The sequence below is a fragment of the Barbus barbus genome, assembly GCF_936440315.1.
Source record: "Barbus barbus genome assembly, chromosome: 40".
Taxonomy (NCBI): domain Eukaryota; kingdom Metazoa; phylum Chordata; class Actinopteri; order Cypriniformes; family Cyprinidae; genus Barbus; species Barbus barbus.
The window spans coordinates 11,072,906-11,094,421 of record NC_136718.1 but is presented as its reverse complement, the minus strand read 5'-3'; the positions used below and the strand labels follow the sequence as shown (position 1 = coordinate 11,094,421).

General features: G+C 36.4%; 1 protein-coding gene across 1 annotated transcript; it reads left to right on the top strand.

Moving 5' to 3' along the window:
* Positions 1–3,290: 3,290 nt before the first annotated feature.
* Positions 3,291–3,974, top strand: LOC306859524 (class E basic helix-loop-helix protein 23-like; the record flags this gene model as incomplete). Its single annotated transcript, XM_079400582.1, has 1 exon — positions 3,291–3,974. One exon carries the CDS (start codon positions 3,291–3,293, stop codon positions 3,972–3,974), a length of 684 nt encoding a protein of 227 aa, XP_079256708.1.
* Positions 3,975–21,516: the final 17,542 nt, after the last annotated feature.

The following is a 21,516-nucleotide window of genomic DNA, read 5'->3' as shown; positions in this document are numbered from 1 at the left end:
TTGTGCTGGCACTTGTCATGTATGAATGATGGAATTAAAGCTGTTAAAATCGGATCTAAATTATAAGATCCTTTTGTCAGACTTGTTCGTCTGTGCACCAGTAGTCACCTAGCAACAACCAAATAAAAGTGTGAGCATTCTGTTGCCTGTGCCGTGCGTGGTTTCTTGCATTACTGAGCTGAAACGTCCTTTCACGCACATAAGCGTGTTTGCCATCATTATAGAAATGTACATGGAAGGTCAGTGGCTATCATATGGCTGAGAGATTATATTCCATTTGATTTTCTACTCTCAGGCCATTACTACACAATCTTTATCATGCTCTGTGGTCGTGATGTTCAAAGCGAGTGGGTTTGTGCAGCTTTTGTTATCTCTTCTGGCTCTTTGGAATCACACTTAGATATAACATCATACCCAAAATGACTACACATGATGACTACTTTCTGATGTGGAAAATGGTTTGAAGACACAGACAAAAATGGGAATACTCTGAAATGTGCCACCTCTCTCACAACAGCCAAGGAGCCCTATAATTTCATGGCGTGTTAGGACAGAGGCAGGAGACGTCTCTGGTGGGTGTTTGGCTGGAGGGCCTCGGAGCCTGATATCACACACCGAATGATAACTCTCAGAGAACCGCTTGCCTCTGCTCCAAAAAAAAAATAAAAAATCTCCCGCTGATCACACGCTGCTGCCGCCCGGCAAAGGGAATAGCCTGGAACAAGAGAGATAAAAGAGGTCAGTCTCTTTGTTTGTCCAGCCATCCATCCGTCTGTTTATCTGTCTTTTCAAAGCACTATGCACAACTGCTGTGTGCGCTATACAGAAACATCAAACAATCATATTCATATATAAAATCTGGTTTGTTTACACACATTCCCCCCAGGTAGGCATACTTTTGCATTTTTGTATATTCCACATCTACGTTGCAGTATGCACATGTAGACGGTCTGCATGTAGGGATTTTGTTGCAATTATTATCAGTTATAATTTAATGACCCTGCTCTTTGTAGTGTGCGGATGCAGTATTTGCATTTTGCATAGCTCTAGTGTTTTCACTGTACAATCCAGAATTGTTTAACTGCAGCGCCCCCTTGTGTATTATATGAGAAAGCACAGATTGTCCCAGATATTCTGTGTAAATGTTTGGTTTTGTTTATAATTTAAAAACAATGCTTTCATAGCAAACCTGAAATATGTCAGCAGAGAAAATCTTTTACCGCCATCAGCAGTAGTAGCTCGTGTTTTAGTCTGAGTAATGCAGAGAAATTCACAAACCTGTTCATTTGCTTCAGTTGGACTCAGTCTGGGACAAAACCTTATTATTTTATAATTATTTTGTTAACTGAAATAACAAATTATTTCTACTTATTGCCAAGGCAACGTTTTTATTTAGTTTAACTTGATGTACTAGAATAACAAACAAAAAAAAAATGAAATAAAAATAAATGAAAACTATTTTTTTAATGTAATAAAAACTAATCATTAAATCTTTAAATTAAATAAAAATGAAAAAAAGCTTATTCAAAATATTACTAAAAACTATAATAATCTCAGTGATCCTAAAATAACACTGATTAGGAATAAAAACGCAGTTCTTTATCCATGTATATAGACTACTCTTCAGCATTACTATAAGAGGAATTCACACGTTTTAATAAATATAAACGTGCATTACTTAATATTTGAAGCTTTAATAATAAAATTAAGTGTATTATCAACATTTTTACTGACCTATTTTATTGGTGTTAACCGTATTTATTATTCTAAATAATCCGTTAGTTTGGTTTTGTGAATATTTTGCCTGGTTGTGGCATTGTGCTTTTCTTAAATGAACACTAGATGGCGGTGCATCATCATTGCAATAGGTCTGTTATTGAGCGCTCCATTTCTGTTCAGAAAGAGCTTAACACAAGTCTTGAGTGATGGTTGCAACTTGTTTAATAGTTTTAAATAAATGCTTTTGTTTCTGTCACATAATAAGAACTGTTTCCCAGGACGACTAAATTGTTCTTACCTAAATTGTTCTTTGTGTTATTACCTACCAATCCACTTCTTCCATAAAGAATCAACGTTGCGTTTTTACCACCCCGCAAATACCCAGGAAAACGTCCCCATCTTCACATTTGCTGTAGGTAAAGCGGCCTTGGACTTTGGCTGGAGGTGTTGAAGCTCACTTTTGGGCCTCATCCAGAAAATGCGATTAATCCCTCACAGCACGTGCTCTCTCCCCCCATTCACTTCCTCCGTGTCCAACAAGAGACACGCGTTAGGTCACTAACAAACTGAATTTAGCCTTGATGGTGAAAAAAAATAAAAATAAAATACTGATGTGTCAATTTTGAGAAAATGTTGCCAAATTTAGTAATGGCTTCCATTTTTGGCCAACTGGAACCTCCACTGCTTTGCTCCATAATTTCCTATAGCTTTCCAACACAGTTTATGAGTAAAATGAGGTCTGTGAAAAAAAAAGACTTAAAGATCATTTTTTAACAGTGAGTTTTCTCTTCTAGCCTATAGTTTATCACAGATCTTAATTTGTTTAGCCTATTTACTTACTAAGGCAAATTTTTATGCACGGTTCAGTAATAATAAATGAATTCAGTGGTCATCAAGTCTTCAATAATTATATCACTTAGGAGATGTTCTACATTTGTTAACCAATTAGTTCACAAAGCTGCAAGTGGCAGAATAAATGTAGGCCTACGCTATGCATTACGTTGTTTTGATCAATAGTTAACTAAAAAGAAACATTTCGTTACAGCATTGCTGCGTTAATTCGATGTAACTGTTCGGAATATTACAGAATGTTAGGTGCAATGGCTGTTCACTACAATGTGCCGGCCATGAATTGCATTATGCCATCATTTGTTCAGCAGTTATCATTGCTATAGTTGAATTTAGGAGCATGCCAATTTCTAATCTTCTTAATTAAAACGCCCTCCTGATTGGACAGAGTGATAATCCCAAGGGGCCTCGCGCTCTTACTCACTAGCAAGTAGGACTGAGCGCGAGTCTTAATCTGCCCAGGGCGAGGGCAAGACGCACTGCAAGAACGCGCGCGAGTTCAGACGACGCGTCTAAAGTGCACGCAACATCGCTGTCTGCGCGGAAGAACGTGATAGGGGAAGAAAGATCTCTATCAAAAAGTGTCTTCATTTTCAGCAGCCCTTTGGAGAACGCCAACGAAAGAAAAGAAAGAAGACAGCGCGAGGAAGCTTTCAAGAGCGCGCGCCAAAGTTTTCCATCCGCTCCGTTTTTTTGTTTTAGTTTTATTTCGTTTCTCCAAAATGAATGTCGGCGAAGAAAACTTGCTGAAATCGATCAGCAACGACACCCTACTGGACCTGACGCAGCGCTACGGACAGTCCGCCTTCGGCTTCGGCGCTGGCCATGGTGCTGGGAGTCCTGGCCGCTTCTCCCTCACACCTGCCGCGGATTTCCTCACCGGTCAAACGGGAAAGTCGAACGAAAGCGGCGGAGAGCAAACCAGCGATGAAGACGATGGCTTCGACCACCTCGAGTCTCGTAAGAGAGGCGCGGGCTTCGACGAAGAGAAGCATCCGAGCGCGCTCGCCAAGAAGCCGAAGGAGCAGAGATCTCTCCGGCTGAGCATCAACGCGCGCGAGCGGAGACGCATGCACGACCTGAACGACGCGCTGGACGGCCTGAGGTCTGTGATCCCCTACGCGCACAGTCCGTCTGTGAGAAAACTCTCAAAAATCGCAACTTTGCTTCTTGCAAAAAACTACATCCTAATGCAGGCGCAGGCGCTGGAGGAAATGCGCCGATTGGTGGCTTATCTGAACCAAGGACAGACTATAACTTCGCCGATTCCCACCGCGCTCGCGCCTTTCGGGCAGGCGGCCGTGTATCCGTTTTCGAGCACGGCGCTGGCCACCTGCGCGGAGAAATGCAGCTCGTTCAACGGGACCCCGTCCAACCTGTTCAAACACTGCAACGACAAGCCTTGATTTCCACGCGCTGAACTCTTCCTGCTTCATCCTTATGTTGCTCTGAATTCGCGTTGTTTTGTTGGGAACGGTTTTAGGTCTGATTCAGAACCCCTGCTGCGTGTCTAAGTAACTACGATGATTTATTAGATAATACAATAAATTATGTTAACTGAGGGACACGGTATTACTGGAACACGCTTTTAAACCACTCAATTTTTAAAAGTCTTTTCCCTTTTATCCCAAGTGATGGATTGAAAATTATTATTTGTGTGAAAAACTAACAAACAAACAAGAAATTCTGTTCACAGCTTGCGGAGGACTTATTTCTCAATTCAAACATTTTCTCTTTTGGTTTCAGCGTTGTTGGTGAACTATGCAATTTACTGCAATTGCCCACAAACAGTAATTTCTTAAAAACCTGTGTCAGAAATGAATAAACGGAAGCTGAGATGTGTAATATTCTCAAATGTTTGGCCTAAAAAGGTTTTGTTTTTGTTATTGCACAATTCACTTGATTGTATTGTACAACTGTGAAGAATACTTGATCAAGCCTACAAAGCATTTGATCTTGTTGCGACATGAGTTTCATACTGTATATTGTTTATATGTCTTTATAATTAAAACATATATCTACGACCATCTCTGTTGTTTTCTCCCAAACATACAGTATGATCACATTACTCATTCAATTTCTTTTCAAACTGTTTTAAAGAAATGAAGAATCTTAGCTGGAGGAAAACGTGTAGTGTTTGAAAGTTTTTTTTTTGTTTGTTTCTTTTTTTCTTTTGTTTTTCAAATAATGCGACCTTTGACATGAACAAACTTTGGCTTCTGGTTTATTCATAGATCTATTGTGTACTGCAGAGGTCAGGTTTTTTTTACTGCTTTTTAAGGCTATATATCACATGCAATGTCATTTTGCAAATCATTTAATAACCATTAAAGGATTTAAAATAACTGTGCAGTATTGATGGTCCAAAATAAAAGCTTCAGTGCTTGCTATTTTTGATAGTAAACAGGGCCTAGGCTACCACGTGTACATGCCAACACCAGTGTCTCTGCCACACGTCTATGTATTGAAGGGTTGTGTCACGATTCTAACGTGTATTGGATGGATTAATAATCTCTTAAATCGGATTGGTTTTTGGTCTTCACTGGTAAAACGCGTCCTGCTGCTGTTGTGCAGGGGCCGGTTGCGCCCCGGGGCCGAGGGCACCTGTCCTTGAGTATTTGTGTGATCGTGAATCGGCAGTGTTCTGTAACCTACCCCTTCCACTTATTAACACGATTTCTGCGCCTGTCGTCCACAGCCTGCTGATGCATGAGCGCAGCAAAGGCAGTTTCATACACAGCGCTCTTTAACTAAACCTTTTGTCTCTGATCTAACACAGAATCAATATATCACTTTGTTTCAGACTGTTCTTCTTGATGCTTTAGCCTCGGAGAATTTCGTTTGTAATCATTTTACAGATGTATTGCGCAAACAGAGGAGGCAAATAAACACCATTACGCGTTTAAAATAATTGTGAGAATTAAATTCTGGCTTTAATACATTTAAGATGATATATTTTAAGTTAATTTGATGTAGGCCAATAAACATAAACAGTGCCGTTAACAAAGAAAAGCTGATGTTGACTGTGTTATTATGGACATTTTTATGACACATCAACAGTCTAACTTTATTTTATTTTATTTCACCATTAGGATAGATTTTTAGGATATAACTTCTTGCTGTATTATCAAATTTACACGTCTTTAGAAAACACTAGTAATGGTTCAATCCCGTTACTTTTTAAGGGAACTGCTATTCCAACATGTCTTAAAATATTTGCCTTTAGCTTAATATGGCACAATGCAGTTTATTAATGTTAAACTGCATAATGAAATGGGAATTTTTAAAATAAAAAACACGAGATTCCCCTCACATTATGCCATCACTTCTAATGAGCTTCAGTCTCTGTACCTGTCCACTAAGTGTGCGCTCGAGAGAAAGTGATCTTGAACTCACGCTGCGTTAAATGAACAGTCATCACTCCCACTGGGTGCGTCACTACACTGGCACCTCGAGCCGGTGCTATCCTGACATGTGACTTACCTCTGAACACTTCTGACAAGGAGGAAAGAGGCGATTAGGTCGGCAAGCGCGCTGCCGTTTCAGTTTTCCTAATCACTCTTGATTTCATCTAATTGGTGTGGATAAGAAATGTGACCGCTGTAATGACTTTTTTGTTTGGCCTATTTATTGCTTTTCTGAACTTGTTTTAAGATGAGTTTGTGATGATTGTTGTGGTTCTGATTCTTGCAGGACCTCTATTTTAAAGAGGAATCTTATAATTTGCTAATTAAAAAGTTTTGCACAAAGACGTCGGATATAGGCCTACAGCACCTTTGAGAAAGTATAGGCTAATTAAAAGGATGTTCACTCACATGAGAAGAAAAAGGGTTTATTTTACGTGGAACCTAAGAAGATCTAATTAGTGGTGTTTTGATCGCTAATGAATCGATTGTGAACGAATCCTTTCGTTCAGATCCATTGTTTTAGCTGTATATGATCTATAGTAGTATATAGCCTATTTAAAATAGATAATTCAGAGCGTTAATTAAGACACATAAAGAGAGATATATAAAAGGAAAGATAAAATAAATAGACCTAGAACAATAAATATATTACAAATATGAAAAAAAGAAACAATCAGTGAATGGATTTGAAAGATTTTGGGATGAGAATAATAAAATAGTTTTATGTAGAACTAGTCTATAGCCTATTATTTTATATTTTTAAAGGCTATTTCTTTTAACACATAATAATATAATATTAACACATTATAAATTAACAATCTTGGGAAAGAGGTTTATATACATCAAGCATGATATATTAGGCTATATTAGCCTATATTAATTATATTATATTATATATAACATCCCACAAGTTAGTATGAAGTGGACTCTGTCCCAGCCCACGCACCGTAGAAAATGGCTCCAGACACAGATATTGAAGTTACTCTGTCTCTCAATGATAAACCACGGAACACTTTGACTTTGTAGGTATGAAATACACGAGTAGCTGACAATAACTTACAGTAAGTTATTTCCACCGCCTATGCTGGAGATATTGTCACTTCTCAAAGACATTTGTCAGATTACCGTGCATTAGATTCGTTACAGTGTTTCCAGCAGTCATGATATTTGATTCGTGAAACAAATGACCCTAATACACCATTTCCTTTTAATGAGTCAGTCAAAAGATTTATGAAAGCCCGTGAATTTGCTTGTGATTCAGACTCACTCACTCAGTGAATCGTTCAGAGCCTTGACTGTTCGATTCTAAATGCATTTAATAAGTTGAAGCATTTTTGAACAACTATATCAATTGAATCTGTAATTTATTAACTCCACAAGTTATGCAGCTCCTAAATGTTTCACTCAGTAACTATTTCAGCCAAGTATTTGAAAGGTTTGTGATTTGTTTGTGAGCTTTTCTTAGTATATGAGAAACTGTTATTATTTGAAATCTGAGCATTTTGTGTATTAGAGAACTTTATTCCGTTCTAATTAGCATTTTTCTCAAACATTTGATTCCGATACGTAATCAGATGAACAACTTGCATACCTACCTATTAATTGCAAATACCTGTTTTATGGCATGAGTGCTGGTAAGTGCACCTTCTGTATCTGCCTCCAAAACAAAACGATTTTATTATAGGGATACAGCTATTTCTCACATCTCACAGTATTTGCCCTTCTTTTCTATGGGTTCACTGCAGAATGATTTCATTACCGTAGCTGGGAGCTTCTGTTTGTGTGTGTTTGTCGCTCTTCGCAGGCGGCTGAGGAGAGGGAAAAACATATGCCCTTAAGTGCCGGACTCTGCCGAGTGTTTCTGACAGCACTGCTGAGAGTCATTAAGCTCTTGAGGAAGCACATCACAGCTCTGCCCTCGCTCATGTACATACGCATATAGCTGCACACACATGTTTGGGACTGCGAGCTTCGGCGATGCAAACAGGCCGAGAGCAACAAAGGGGAGATGGGGGCGGACTGCTGGAAACGGCGTTCAGGTTGGTGCTTGTTTATGCACAGCAGACCCGCAGACACTGGTAGGCACGCAGGCAGAATGTCAGAGGCCTCTGGAATCAGAAGAGGTAGTTTGGAAGGAAATACAAAAGAGTATAAAGCAGTACGTCTGTATGTGGTGACCCTTGATAGACCTGCGTGTGCGTGAGCACGGGCTGAAACGCTGATTTAGAGGGTACAGATGGTCTGTATGAGATAATTAGCTTCTTTTTATATCCCTTTGGTGCTGCTTTTTGTTTGTTTTCTTCCATATCTTGTACTGTCTCTTCATTTATTCAGGTGGAGATGTGCATTTTTAAGAGGGGATCCCCCTTGGTGGGTCTGTGACATCATCGCAGCCCCCCTGCTTGCGGCCCAGTTTGTCGTATGCGATGACCGGCTAAGTCATTTGGTTCTGAGGAGTCATGTGATTCAGGCCGACTTGAGGGACAATGCGGCATGACGGACCAGCCCTCCGTTCGTTACTCTAATCAGACGTGGATGCGGGACAGTGGCACTGCACGTCTATATGCCCGCTAATGCTCTTAACGTGGCATGCAGGCCAGAACCCTCACCCATCGCCACAAGGCACCTGACACCATGCATTTAAACTATAGAATTACTGCTGGATGAGAACGAGGAGCGCAGAGGAGACGAAAAGAAGGTTAATGGTCCCAAGGAGGAAAAGCTATAGCTTCATACATATATGTTGGTGTAGTCTAGCAGACCCAACTGCAATATCAAGAGTCATTTTTTTGTTTTGGTTTTATTTAATTTCACAGAATATTCCAGGTTCAATTTGTGATCAGCGTTTGGGGCATAATGTTGATTACCACTGAAAATAAAAGAAAATAAGTCAAATTTAAAAAAGGAAAATAAATAAATATAAATTCAGCAAAATAATATTTTGGCTTCGGTATCAGATATCAAATATCACAAAAATTCATTACCGCTTGTCAAAAAAGGCAAAAATTTGGGTTGGAGTTAAGGTAATTATTGGGGCCAGTAAGTAAACATTAAAACACTCACTGTTTTAATGGTATTGCCACGAGACATTATTTAGATGCTAACACAATTTTAGTGTGAAAAATAGCTTATTAACCATGTCTGTGTAAAGTTACATCCACTTTTGATTTGACAATAGAATGCCAAATTTCAGCTCTAATAATACACAAGATTTAACAGAAACTTTAAGTACTTTTGTGAAATTATTAGCTTTACATTTGTTTTAAAATCATAAAAAAATGGCCTCATTCACTTCCATTGTAAGTGCCTCACTGTAACCTATATCTTTGCCTTTTTAAAGAAAAAGAGGGAGAGGTGCTAATTCATTTTTGTGGTAATTACCATGGTAAAAAAAAGGTCAGTGCTCACATCCAAAGCGTCTTGGCCTTTGGAAAAAGTCCATCGTCAAGCGCACACACCATATACCATGGTACACTTTACAATAAGGTACATTATTAGGTAATAAATTGACTAACATTAACTAACAATGTGCAATACATTGTTACAGTATTTACAAATACATATGTTACAACATTTTTGTTAACCTATGATCTTTTGTTGACTATAACTATTTATATGTAATATCATTGTTAAATAATAATAACACAACTTTGGGTTTTAATCATGTATTAGTAAATGTTGGCAAAAAAATAACTTTAATTAATAAATACTTTTTTTAAGTTATTGTTAGTTCATTATAACTAATGTTATTAGCAATCAACATTATACCACTTGAGCTTAACGTGTACTGAAGCCAGAATATTACTTCTGAATCACTGAAATAAAAATACAGAGAAAGTTTTGCTATAAGCCTTCAGGCATGTAGTCTTGCAGTGTCTTTAAGAGCTGCGTAACAGAACGAGAGAGGAAGGAGGAGAGAATAAGTGGTTGTCTCCCAGTTCATCAGTGTATGTGAGCTGACACACAGGGCAGCCAGTCCACTTCCTCAGCTTAATCTCTGTAATGGCCCTCAGACGCCAAACTGGTGGGGGGAAATTTGGGGAGACGACAAGAGAATAGAAACACTGAAAAAAGAGACATGCACCAGTTCAACCACATTTCCCTTCCACTGTCAGGGCCATTTCATTCATGAACACACAATCAGGGCATTTGTGGTACTGTAGCACATGACATGATTGCACACTGCTGACACGTGCATGCTAACAAGGTCTCTTTGAAAAACATGAATTGATTTTTAAAGATGTAGTAATAGAATCGCAAGACATTAACTAACGCTCTTAACCTGACACCATGGGCATTATGTTGTACATTAATTTATTTAGATGCAACCCTACAGACAATATGCCTACACACAGACATTCACCCGGTCTGCCCTCCTGGAGGCAGCTTAGGAGAGACTCTGTTTTGTAAGGAGCAGGGGGAGACGGTTAACATCATTAATTAATGCCAGAAACTATGTAATTGGCCATCCATAATCTTCCATGCACGCAGGATTCTGACAGGCAGGCAGGCAGGCAAAGGTGTGCTGCACTTGCAATGGCTAATAAACACAGCAGATTAAATCATAACGCATCACACACCTTTATGTGTAAGTGTTTTTTGAGGGGGAAAATCATAGTTTAACTTTTTAAAAGAATATGCTGGCTTCAGTTCAGTTTAAGTTTAATAGTATAACAATTCTACAAAAATTATACTACAAAACAGTATTATAATAATACTACAAAAATAATTTTCAACTTAAGAAAAAGTAAAAGTCTGGATGACGCATTTACAATGAAATTGAATGAGGTCGATCTGTAAATGTTCAAATGTTCAAATACTAATTTCAAAAGTGGGAACAATGTGTTTTCTGTGAAAATATGATTTTACTGAAAAAATATGTTAATTTTATTTTTAAACACTAGAATTTACTGTGTAAAATTAAATCCAATTTTACAATAATTGATCTTTTTAATTCAGTTTAAATTTTTCTACAATTTTACAATAACTATTACCAAATTGTACAATTTAAAACCATAAAAGTGCCAAATTTACATCTCAAATAATTCACAAATTTTAACAGAAGAATTAATGTGAGTGCTTTTATCATTTTTCTTTAAGTTTTATATTATATTTTTTAAATTATGACAAATTATGTCAATTGCAAGTGTTTCACCATAATCGTAATCTAAAGGAGAGGGGGAAAATCCTTTAATTAAACCTCTCATCCAACAATAGCAAATGTTTTCATTGATACTTGAGTACCCTCTTATGTAGTGAGGTATTTTTTTATACGTTTATGACACACATTTTACTTCATGCATGCACTTGAATATTGAATTCATTAAGTGTTGTGAAATGTTTCGTTTTTCACACGGATAAAAGAAACTCCTCCTAACTTGGGACATACTCATATGCCGCCCCCAGCTCAAGCCGGCGCTCACATTCCCTCAGGCAGACAGGAGGCGGAGGCTGCGAGCGCAAGCAGGGCTCTCCGCATTCATGGGCGTCTGAGACGGAATGAAAGGGAAGATTAATGGCGTTTAACACGGCAGTGAGACTCGTGCGTTCCTAATTAAAATCGGACGAACAAGTGCGCGGCCAAGGATCAGTGGCTTTTAATGAGGAGCTTGTAGGCTGATTTGGGCATAATTTTCTGCTTAATAAGGCTGGTTTAAAAAGTCATTTTGGAGGGATGGCACTCTTTTGAACCTGCTCATTATCAATGAGGGCACCTCACTTAAGTACTTCAGGAAACGGTGACTTTAATTAATATAGAGCTGCCACGTGGCTGTGCTGACAAGACGGAGCGAGAGCAGTAGAGACAGAGAGAGAGAGAGCGAGGGAGGGTTGAAATTGATGAAGAACTTTCAAGGGCAATGGTTTCATTAAGCGGCTTCATTATGAACCGAATAACTCTTTGTGTCATTTGGATTCCTGGCCCCTGTGCTGTACAGTGCGGACTGGGAGGTGATGTACTGTCACTCGACAAGGCCTGACATGAGAAAAGAGCTGTGTAGAGTCAGACATGCTAACAGGACCTAATGACACCCCCTCCCCCTGTAATGTCCCATTCAGAGTTTACAATTCACCACACACCCCTGTTATCTACATCACCGGGTGATAGGACAACAGGACAAAGCATTTGTAGCACAGCCATTTATTTGAGATTAGCGTTGTTAGGCGAACCCTGCTTGAGCACTGGTAAGTCATGCACTTGTTCTCAGCATGTCATTGGTTTCTGGACATGGCCCATGCTGGATCAGGTCCAGATGAGGGATGCGGAGTTTGAGAGGGATGTTTGGCCTGAAGGGCTAAGTGCAGTCAGGAAAGGAGGGGGGTGTTGAGATTTATCTAGACTAGTCGCAGTCGATCTCAGCAGCAGTGAATTGGGCTAAAGACTCTCAAAGCCTCCTCATCCCATTGTACTAATCTGCTTATGGCTGATTCTACAGTTCAGGATCTTTATCACGGGAAAGTGCTTCACTCCAGGGACTCCCACTTAAAGCCCAGGCAATCACTAAAACTCGTGCTTTTGCCACTTTTTTCTTTTTAAACTGATTTTATGTTCTGCTAATTACACCTCACTTTTGAATAATTCTCAACACTGATTTCTGACCTCTTTTGGATGGATAGAAAATGGATGGATGGATGAATGGATGGATGGATGGATAGATAGAAATGAGAGATATAGATGGATGGATACAAAACAGATAAAAAAAAGGCATGGACGGAAAAGAGAGATAGATGATGGATAGAAAAGAGAGATAGAGGATGGATAGAAAGAGAGATAGACGATGAATAGAAAAGAGAGAGTGGATGGATAGAAAACAGATGGATGGATGGATGGATGGATAGAAAACAGATGGATGGATGGATGAATGGATAGAAAACAGATGGATGGATGGATGGGTAGAAAATGGATGGATGGACGAACTGATGGAAAAGAGAGCTAGATGATGGATAGAAAAGAGAGATAGAAGATGGATAGAAAAGAGAGATAGAGGATGATAGAGAAGAGAGATAGATGGATGGATAGAAAAGAGAAATAGATGATGGATAGAAAAGAGAGATAGGGGATGGATAGAAAAGAGAGATAGATGATGGATAGAAAAGAGAGATAGGGGATGGATAGAAAAGAGAGATAGATGATGGATAGAAAAGAGAAATAGATGATGGATAGAAAAGAGAGATAGGGGATGGATAGAAAAGAGAGATAGATGATTGATAGAAAAGAGAGAGTGGATGGATAGAAAAGAGAGACAGAGGATGGATAGAAAACAGATAAATGGTTGGATGGGTAGAAAATGGATGGATGGACGGACGGATGGAAAAGAGAGATAGATGATGGATAGAAAAGAGAGATAGAAGATAGATAGAAAAGAGAGATAGAGGATGAATAGAAAACGGATGGATGGATGGATGGATGCATGGATGGATAGATAGATAGATAGATAGATAGATAGATAGATAGATAGATAGATAGATAGATAGATAGATAGATAGATAGATAGATAGATAGATAGATAGATAGATAGATAGATAGATAGAGTCAGATGATAGATAGATGATAGATAGATAGATAGATAGATAGATAGATAGATAGATAGATAGATAGATAGATAGATAGATAGATAGATAGATAGAGTCAGATGATAGATAGATAGATGATAGATAGATAGATAGATAGATAGATAGATAGATAGATAGATAGATAGATAGATAGATAGATAGATAGATAGATAGATAGATAGATAGATAGATAGATAGATAGATAGATAGATAGATAGATAGATAGATAGATAGAGTCAGATGATAGATAGATAGATAGATAGATAGATAGATAGATAGATAGATAGATAGATAGATAGATAGATAGATAGATAGATAGATAGATAGATAGATAGATAGATAGATAGATAGATAGATAGATAGATAGATAGATAGATAAAGAATCAGATATTCCCCTTGCTTGTCTCTTTTGTTTCTATTATTTTCTTTCTCTCTCATTTTAATTTCTTTTGAAACATCATACTTGTTTTTGAATGTTCTATAATGGTATAATGGCACGTCCGAGTAGAGAGCAGGATGACAGAGAGACAGACAGGCACAAACACACACACAGACTCATTTAATCATCTCAATGGGATCCACCGACACGATTCCCGCCTTTCAGACTTGTTGATGTCATTCACACTCGTACCCCATGCAAACCCAATCAGTATCAGGTAAAATCAGCCACTCTTTGTAGGATTAAAAAGAATAAATGGGGTTTTGTCGTTTTGTCTGAGGGATAATGCCTCTGAAATATTGTAATAATGAAAATGGATTTGATTTATGTAATTTCTTTCTGACTTAGGTTTCTCCAGGATATGGGGGTGGCAGAAGGCCTTCTTAACATGCTTTGACATTAAAGGGATCCAATTGTTTTTCAGTTCTTCTGCCCCTGAGGTGGAAGCTTTAGAGTTAGCGGGAGAATGTGCCCTAAAGCCTCCTCAGCTAATACTAATATTCAAGATAAGCCCTTTCACGAATAACTTGTTATTCGCACACGCAATAGCACTGAAAGACAATAATGTATGGTGTTTTTTCTTTTTATTGTTTCGTGTTTGTTTTGTTCCTTTGTAGCACAACAGCTCCCTTGTTTTGAATCTGCAGGCTCATGGCTGAAGCATGTTTACTCTTTATCACCTCAATCCACTCTAAAGCCCACCATTAACAGACACAAGGTAAATTGCATTCACATTTATTCATTTAGCAGACACAGTTATCCAAAGAAACAGGGTAAAAAAAAAAAGCTATTGCAAAAAAAAGCAATTTTTCAGATCAATGCAAATCTAATTTAAATGATCTTCATTGTTCGATTCATCTTTTATTCTATGCTAAAAGAAGTCATATTTTACCCAAGTTTCCAGTCCAAATTAAATTTGAAATAAAATATTCAAATTTAATTTACAAGATAATTTCAAGAAAACAAATCTTTCTACATGTCTTTACTGCATGCAAACCAGTGCAGGTCGATTCATGAACAACTCATGAAAGAATCATTCAGAAAAATTCACAAATTCACAGTATTTGTTATTATGGGTTTTTATTTGAACTGTCTGGAATATTTAATTAATACAAATAAAAATAGGTAACACTTTCCATGAAGCCCATATTTATAAAACATGGGTATTCTTAAGGCATTATAATGAATGTGTATGTGACAAATAAAAATCTTGAATCTTGAATCATTACCTTAAGCAAAGCCTACTAATAAACATATAAACATTGCATTTTTTTCAGTTGAAATGATTAACTAGCTCACATCAAAATTAATATTAGCCTCACAGGGAACACTCAAATAACACTCCACACATAACCACTTACAAGATGTAGTAAGAAGATACTGTGCAGATCTTAATTAAACAATATCAAGAAATATAGTCAATTATAAATGGAAAAGTAGATATTATAATGTATTATAAATATGGACTTCAAAGTGTTACCAAAATGATTTACACAGCTGTTTAAAAGTTTGGGCTTGGTACAATTTTTCAAATGTTTCTGAAAAAAGTTTCTTATGCACACCAACACTGCATTTATTTGATCAAAAATACAGTAAAAACTGTAATATTGCGAAATATTATTACAATTTAAAATCATTGTCAATTAAAGCAGAATTTTCATGTCTTCAGTGTCACATGTTTCTTCATAAATTATTCTAATATGCTCATTTGATGCTCAAGAAACATCTCATATTATTATTATTGTTGAAAACAGTTAACATTGCTTAATATTTTTGTGGAAATAAAAATTTTCTTCAGGATTCTTTGATATAAAGTTCAAAAGAAAGCATTTATTTGAGTTTTTATTTTTTTTGTAACAATGTCCGTTTTAATTTAATGCATTCTTGCTAAATAAATGTATTCTTACTAACCCTAAGATATTCTTATTGTATATATCCTACTCACCTAACCTAAGATATTTAACAGAATGTGCATGATATAAATTATGTGCAATACGTATTTTTAAAATGAATATTTATACCCTAAATGAAAATCTAAACAAATTGAAATCAGGAAATATTTATCAATACCCAACACTACCTGCAAATGAGGAAAAAGTGATAGAAATTTAAGATGAAATACATGAATAATACATTGGCTTTACAAATGAAAGTAAACCATAAAAGAAAATCAGCAAATCTCACTGCAGTCCTCAAAGAGACTCGTTTTTCTGTCACAGTGCTGACCCTGTCGTTCAAGATGCTGTTATTACTCAGCCCTGCCATCTGCATTTTGACAATTAGAGTGTGTAATGACAAGTGTTTGGTTTTATGTGATTAGAGGTGTGTTATGGCCGGTCCTGCACCCCTCTGCTGCTCAGGTTGATGTGACAGCCCGCCATCCATCATGCTGAGAGGGGCTGATCCATAAGAGGGGTGAGGGGGTGTATCTGAGGTAATATTCTCTCTCTTAATTACTCTGGAAGGATAATGGCCCAGATGACTTTGAGGAGCAACAGGACAGAACACAACAGATAAACTGATGCTGGCTAGAATCGTTCTCAGATTCAATATTAAGTTACCCATATGGCCCTCAAAAGCTTGATAGTCTATTATGGAGTGTGTGTGCAGTCTGAATGAATAATGTAGTGAAAACAGCGGAGGATGTTGTAAGTGACTTTTCTGAACTCTGCATGTATGTGTAATTTATTCTTGTGAGAATATGGATGTGTATGGATGTGTAGCTTCAGCTTAGTTTTAATGTATAGCATGAATGAACACTGCTTTCTTGTGTGTGCGCGCGTGTGTGTGTGCATACGCTTTCGAGGAGGTCTCTTCATTACTGCCACTCCCCTGCACTTCCTCTGATAATCCCCACACCCTGCAGAGACTACAGGAGAACTGGCAGAAACACACACACAAACACTCACGACTGTATCTGTATCTCAACTCTATAGGATGTTGTAGAGCCATTACTGTAAAAAAAAAAGCATTTAGCTCTCTTTACAATAAGTCCTTTACACTGAATAAAATTTGCTGTATGATTTACTTTGAAACAATTTCCACTCAGAAATTGCTAGTAAATTTCAGAAATAATTACACAGAAACCGCAAGTAACACTGAATGTGTTTTCATTTTTACAATTTGTTTTATTTTTTATTTACAGTGTACTAAATCTATTTGTTCTATAGTGAAATACATATCACTTGGTCGCAAATTATTAAAGACAATTTACTGAGGTTTATGTTAAAAAAAAGAAAAAGTTCCAAAATAATATGTGAAAATAATTGGAACTTAAAAGAATCGATACATTTTTTAGAAACTTTTCTTACCCTAAGGACATTCAAGATATAGATGTTTTTTTGTTTTTTTTGTTTTTTCAATCACAGATTTGGAGAAATTTAGAAGTGAGAGTTTAAAGTTAACATGCCTAAATGATGGATTTGTTTCTAACAAACACAGATTTTCCCTTCACAAGACAATAATCAACTGTTTGGACTCTCATTCTGACGGCACCCATTCACTGCACTGGATCCATTGGCGAGCAAGTGATGTAATGCTAAATTTCTCCAAATTTGTTCTAATGAAGAAACAAACTCATCTACATCTTAGATGCCCTGAAGTTGAGTGAATGTTCAGGGAATTTTCACTGATCCTTTAATTAAAGACACATTCTCTGAGTTTTCATCTTGTTGCTAAGATTTTATTACTAGAGAATGAGACCAAACTACACATTTTTCACAGAGTTTTTTTGCAGCATAATGGACAAAACAATCTAAAGTTGTTTCTGGACCACTGTCGTTTTCAAATGAAGAGCCAATAACATCTACATTTACAGATTTCCACATGCACATCCTGAAGCTTTCCAGCCAATGGTTGATGCTCTGTGCCTGTCAACCAATCATCTCTGGCCCATGTATTATTATCACATAACAGCAAACAATGGCTGATCTGTATCAAAGACTTAGGGCAGATACATTTGCGTTCCTCCACCCTCCTGATATCTCTTATATTCAGAACATGGGATTTTCCATCATTTCATTTTAATCATGACAATGGGATCAGATAATCCGGGCCAGAGAGCGGGTTTTGATTGTTCTGATTGAGTCTCTTTTGTTGGGCAGATATGTAATATGGAGCTGTAAGAGGATTTAACACAGTAGATTGTCTGATTTAATCATGTTTGCAGAGGTAAAGCAGCACTTACATGCTTGGAGGGGGTTAAAACAGAACAGAACGGTAGTTTGAGGCAGTGAAGGGGTTGGTTTAATACTCAATGGTCTGATCGCCAGTTATTTGGAGCTGAACATCAACTGCGCTGTAAAACGTAAATACGTGCAGTTATTACCTTAAGGGGCTATTTCCACCTGATCTGACTAAATGATCTTCTTTGTGACTACAAGCATATTCCAGCATGGTCCCCAGATTCTTTAATGGATTCTTGAATGTGACTCTCAAAAATATACAATTGTACAGTCACATTATTGTTAAGAGGAAAAAATATCTGAAATGTATGGTAAGTTAAATTGTCTCAAATTGATCTTTTGCAGATTAATTGCTTTTAACTGAAAATGAATATATTTATTAGAATAAGTATAATACTTTATACAATATTTATAATACTTACTAGAATACTTTTTATTTATTTACCTAGCATATAATATAACTAAATAGTATATAACTATTGTGTGTGTGTGTGTGTGTGTGTGTGTGTGTGGTCCCCACAAATATAGTAATACCAGTCATTTTTGACCTTGTGGGGACATTTTTTGGTCCCAATGAGGAAGCAAGTTCATAAATCATACAGAAGGAATGGGCTATGGGCACAATTAAAAAATCTATTGTAATTGTTGTAGTTGGAAGTATATCAATTCACAGAAATTTCATAAATATATAACTAACACAAATATATATTTTTAACTTAATATCATCTGCCCAATGTAAATATTGACTGTAAAGTTCAGTTATAACTAGTATATAGATACATATATTCAATATGAATATTCTGTTTCATATTCTATCTGTTTTCTTTTATTTATTTGATATACAAATTCGACCCTCTAACTTTAGCACTTTCTATTCTATTTCTATATACTTGTTTTCTTTTCATTTATAAAAATCCCCTTTACCTCTAGCACTCTATTCTATTTCTATTTGTATTCTATCTACTTTTTTATTTTCATTTTATTAAAAATTTTAATTATTATAAAATATAATAATAACTTGGCCCTCTAACACTAACTCTCTCTATTCTCTCTATTCTACTTCTATTATATCTACTTTTATCCTTTCTATTTATTATTATAAAACAACAACAAAACCAAAACTTGTTATATGTACTGCATCAGACTAACTGAGACTTCAGCACATATTGTTGCTCTTTTGTTGGTTTGATTGCTTCTGTTGTTCTCAGTCACTCTGGATAAAAGTGTCTAAATGATTGTGTAAATGTAAATACACCGTATGTAATATAAACTATTTTGTCTTCTGTCTCACAGCCAGACTGCAACTTTCACTGATGGAGACAGCTATGAAAAATATAACAAAATTGCAAGCAAATACTTTTTAAGTATATTGTATGTATTGTCAGTAATATTGTTGTGTGTGTGTCTATATACATATTGTTATATTTCTCATCGCTGTCTCCATCAGTGAAAGTTGCAGTCTGGCTTAGAGAGTGAAAGGCAGTGTGAGACAGAAGACACACACACACACACACACACACATATATACAGGGCAGCATGGAGTGTGTGGGGATTAGGGGGAGATATACTCACCCCCTCTATTAATCCCCTCAGTAGAAGAAGAAGGAGTCTGCACTCTCTCTCACACACACACACACTCTCACACACACACACACAAATGCATGACATTTCTGCCGTGTTATTTCTGTAGACCGGCAGACTGTTTGACTCTGGTTTACAATGACAACATTTCTGTTTGTGTGTTTGTGTCTGTGTGTACATGAACATTACTTATTCAGTTACCAATTTAATTCAGAAATGACCATCTGACAGTGCCAGATCCAGTGATTACTTGTGTATAATCTATATGACTGGATGTTTGTTGGTATGTGTTAGTGTGCATTAGCACGCATGTGTGTATTTGTGTATGGGCCTGTGCTAACAGTCATTATTTACATTAGAGCTGAAGGGTTTTCTGTGGTCTCTGCTCTAATGCTCTGCTGTAATCCAGCTGAGAGCTCGAGCCCATCTCAGACTGAGCAGGGCCAATTTCCCTCCCAACCCTCTCACACTTCACACACACACACACACACCAACACAGAAACATTCTGTTTCATTCATCTCATTCAGCAATCTGCAACCTTTGCATTTACAGTGGGGTCCAAATGTCTGAAGCCCCATTCAACACTGGGGCTAAAAATTAAATTTAAACCTGGAAATAAATACAAAGTTTTTAGAATTTGAAAAATAAAGCAACACTATGCCATAACATTAATAATAAATAATCTGATTCTGCTGTATTTCTAGATCACTAGTCAAATAAATACATTTGTGATATTATATGATTCCCAAATCATGCTCGAGAACATGATCATCGGGTTTTACAGAGGTCATAGCTCGAGTGCTGCTATCATTAAAGCAATATTTTATGCAAATTGTCATGCAATTTTTAAAAATCTAATGATTAAGGAAAATGCAAAAACCTCTTTTGGACATACCTGGACCTGTTCTTTCTTCTTTGGCAAAAATATGAAATGGTGATTTAGTATATCAGTATTATTTCAGCAAATAAATTTTGTGTCACTCTTACTCTTACTTTGGTGATACCATGTAATAATGATATCAAAAGACAATACTTTAATATATAAGTAATTGACAGATAATGTGTCCAGGAAAAAATGAAAGCAGAAATCCAGATTTTTGGTTTTACAATACTTTAAAACATTTGTTTGAATTTGGTTTTCACTCAGAAATTGTTAGTAAATTGCTAGAAACGGCAAGTAACACATTGAAATACACAAGAAATTTAGAATGATAAAAACCTAAATAGTATTTTCTTGTCAAATGTACTCAGTAACCTTTGTATTAATTTGTGTACAATATTATAATTTTCATTTTTATTTTTCATTAATTATAATAAATATATAATAAATAATGTACATCTGTGTATCTGTTAAACAACATATTTTTCAGATTGATCTCACCATTTTTAATAATCTTTTAACATTTTTGCAGTTTACTTAAATAGCCATGATGTGACAAATAAATATATAAATAATAAAAACGTATAAATAATCCTTGTAGTCTTTCAATTAATAAGAAAATTATTCATAAAAATATCATGCATAATAATTTTAAAAAGTGTTTCAAAATATTTTGGGTAGAATGTGTGATGCTGCAGGACACTAAATGATGACCTTAATTATGTGCCCTGCTATCAACACGCTTCAAAGAACATCATGGTAATACTATGGTATATTTTTTATTAGTGAAACATTATCCAGTTGTAACAAACATAAATACTAGAGCATAAATAATTTCTAATGCATATTACGGGTTTTACAGACAATGATGTAAATGCCAGTAACATGATGTTAATATCATAACT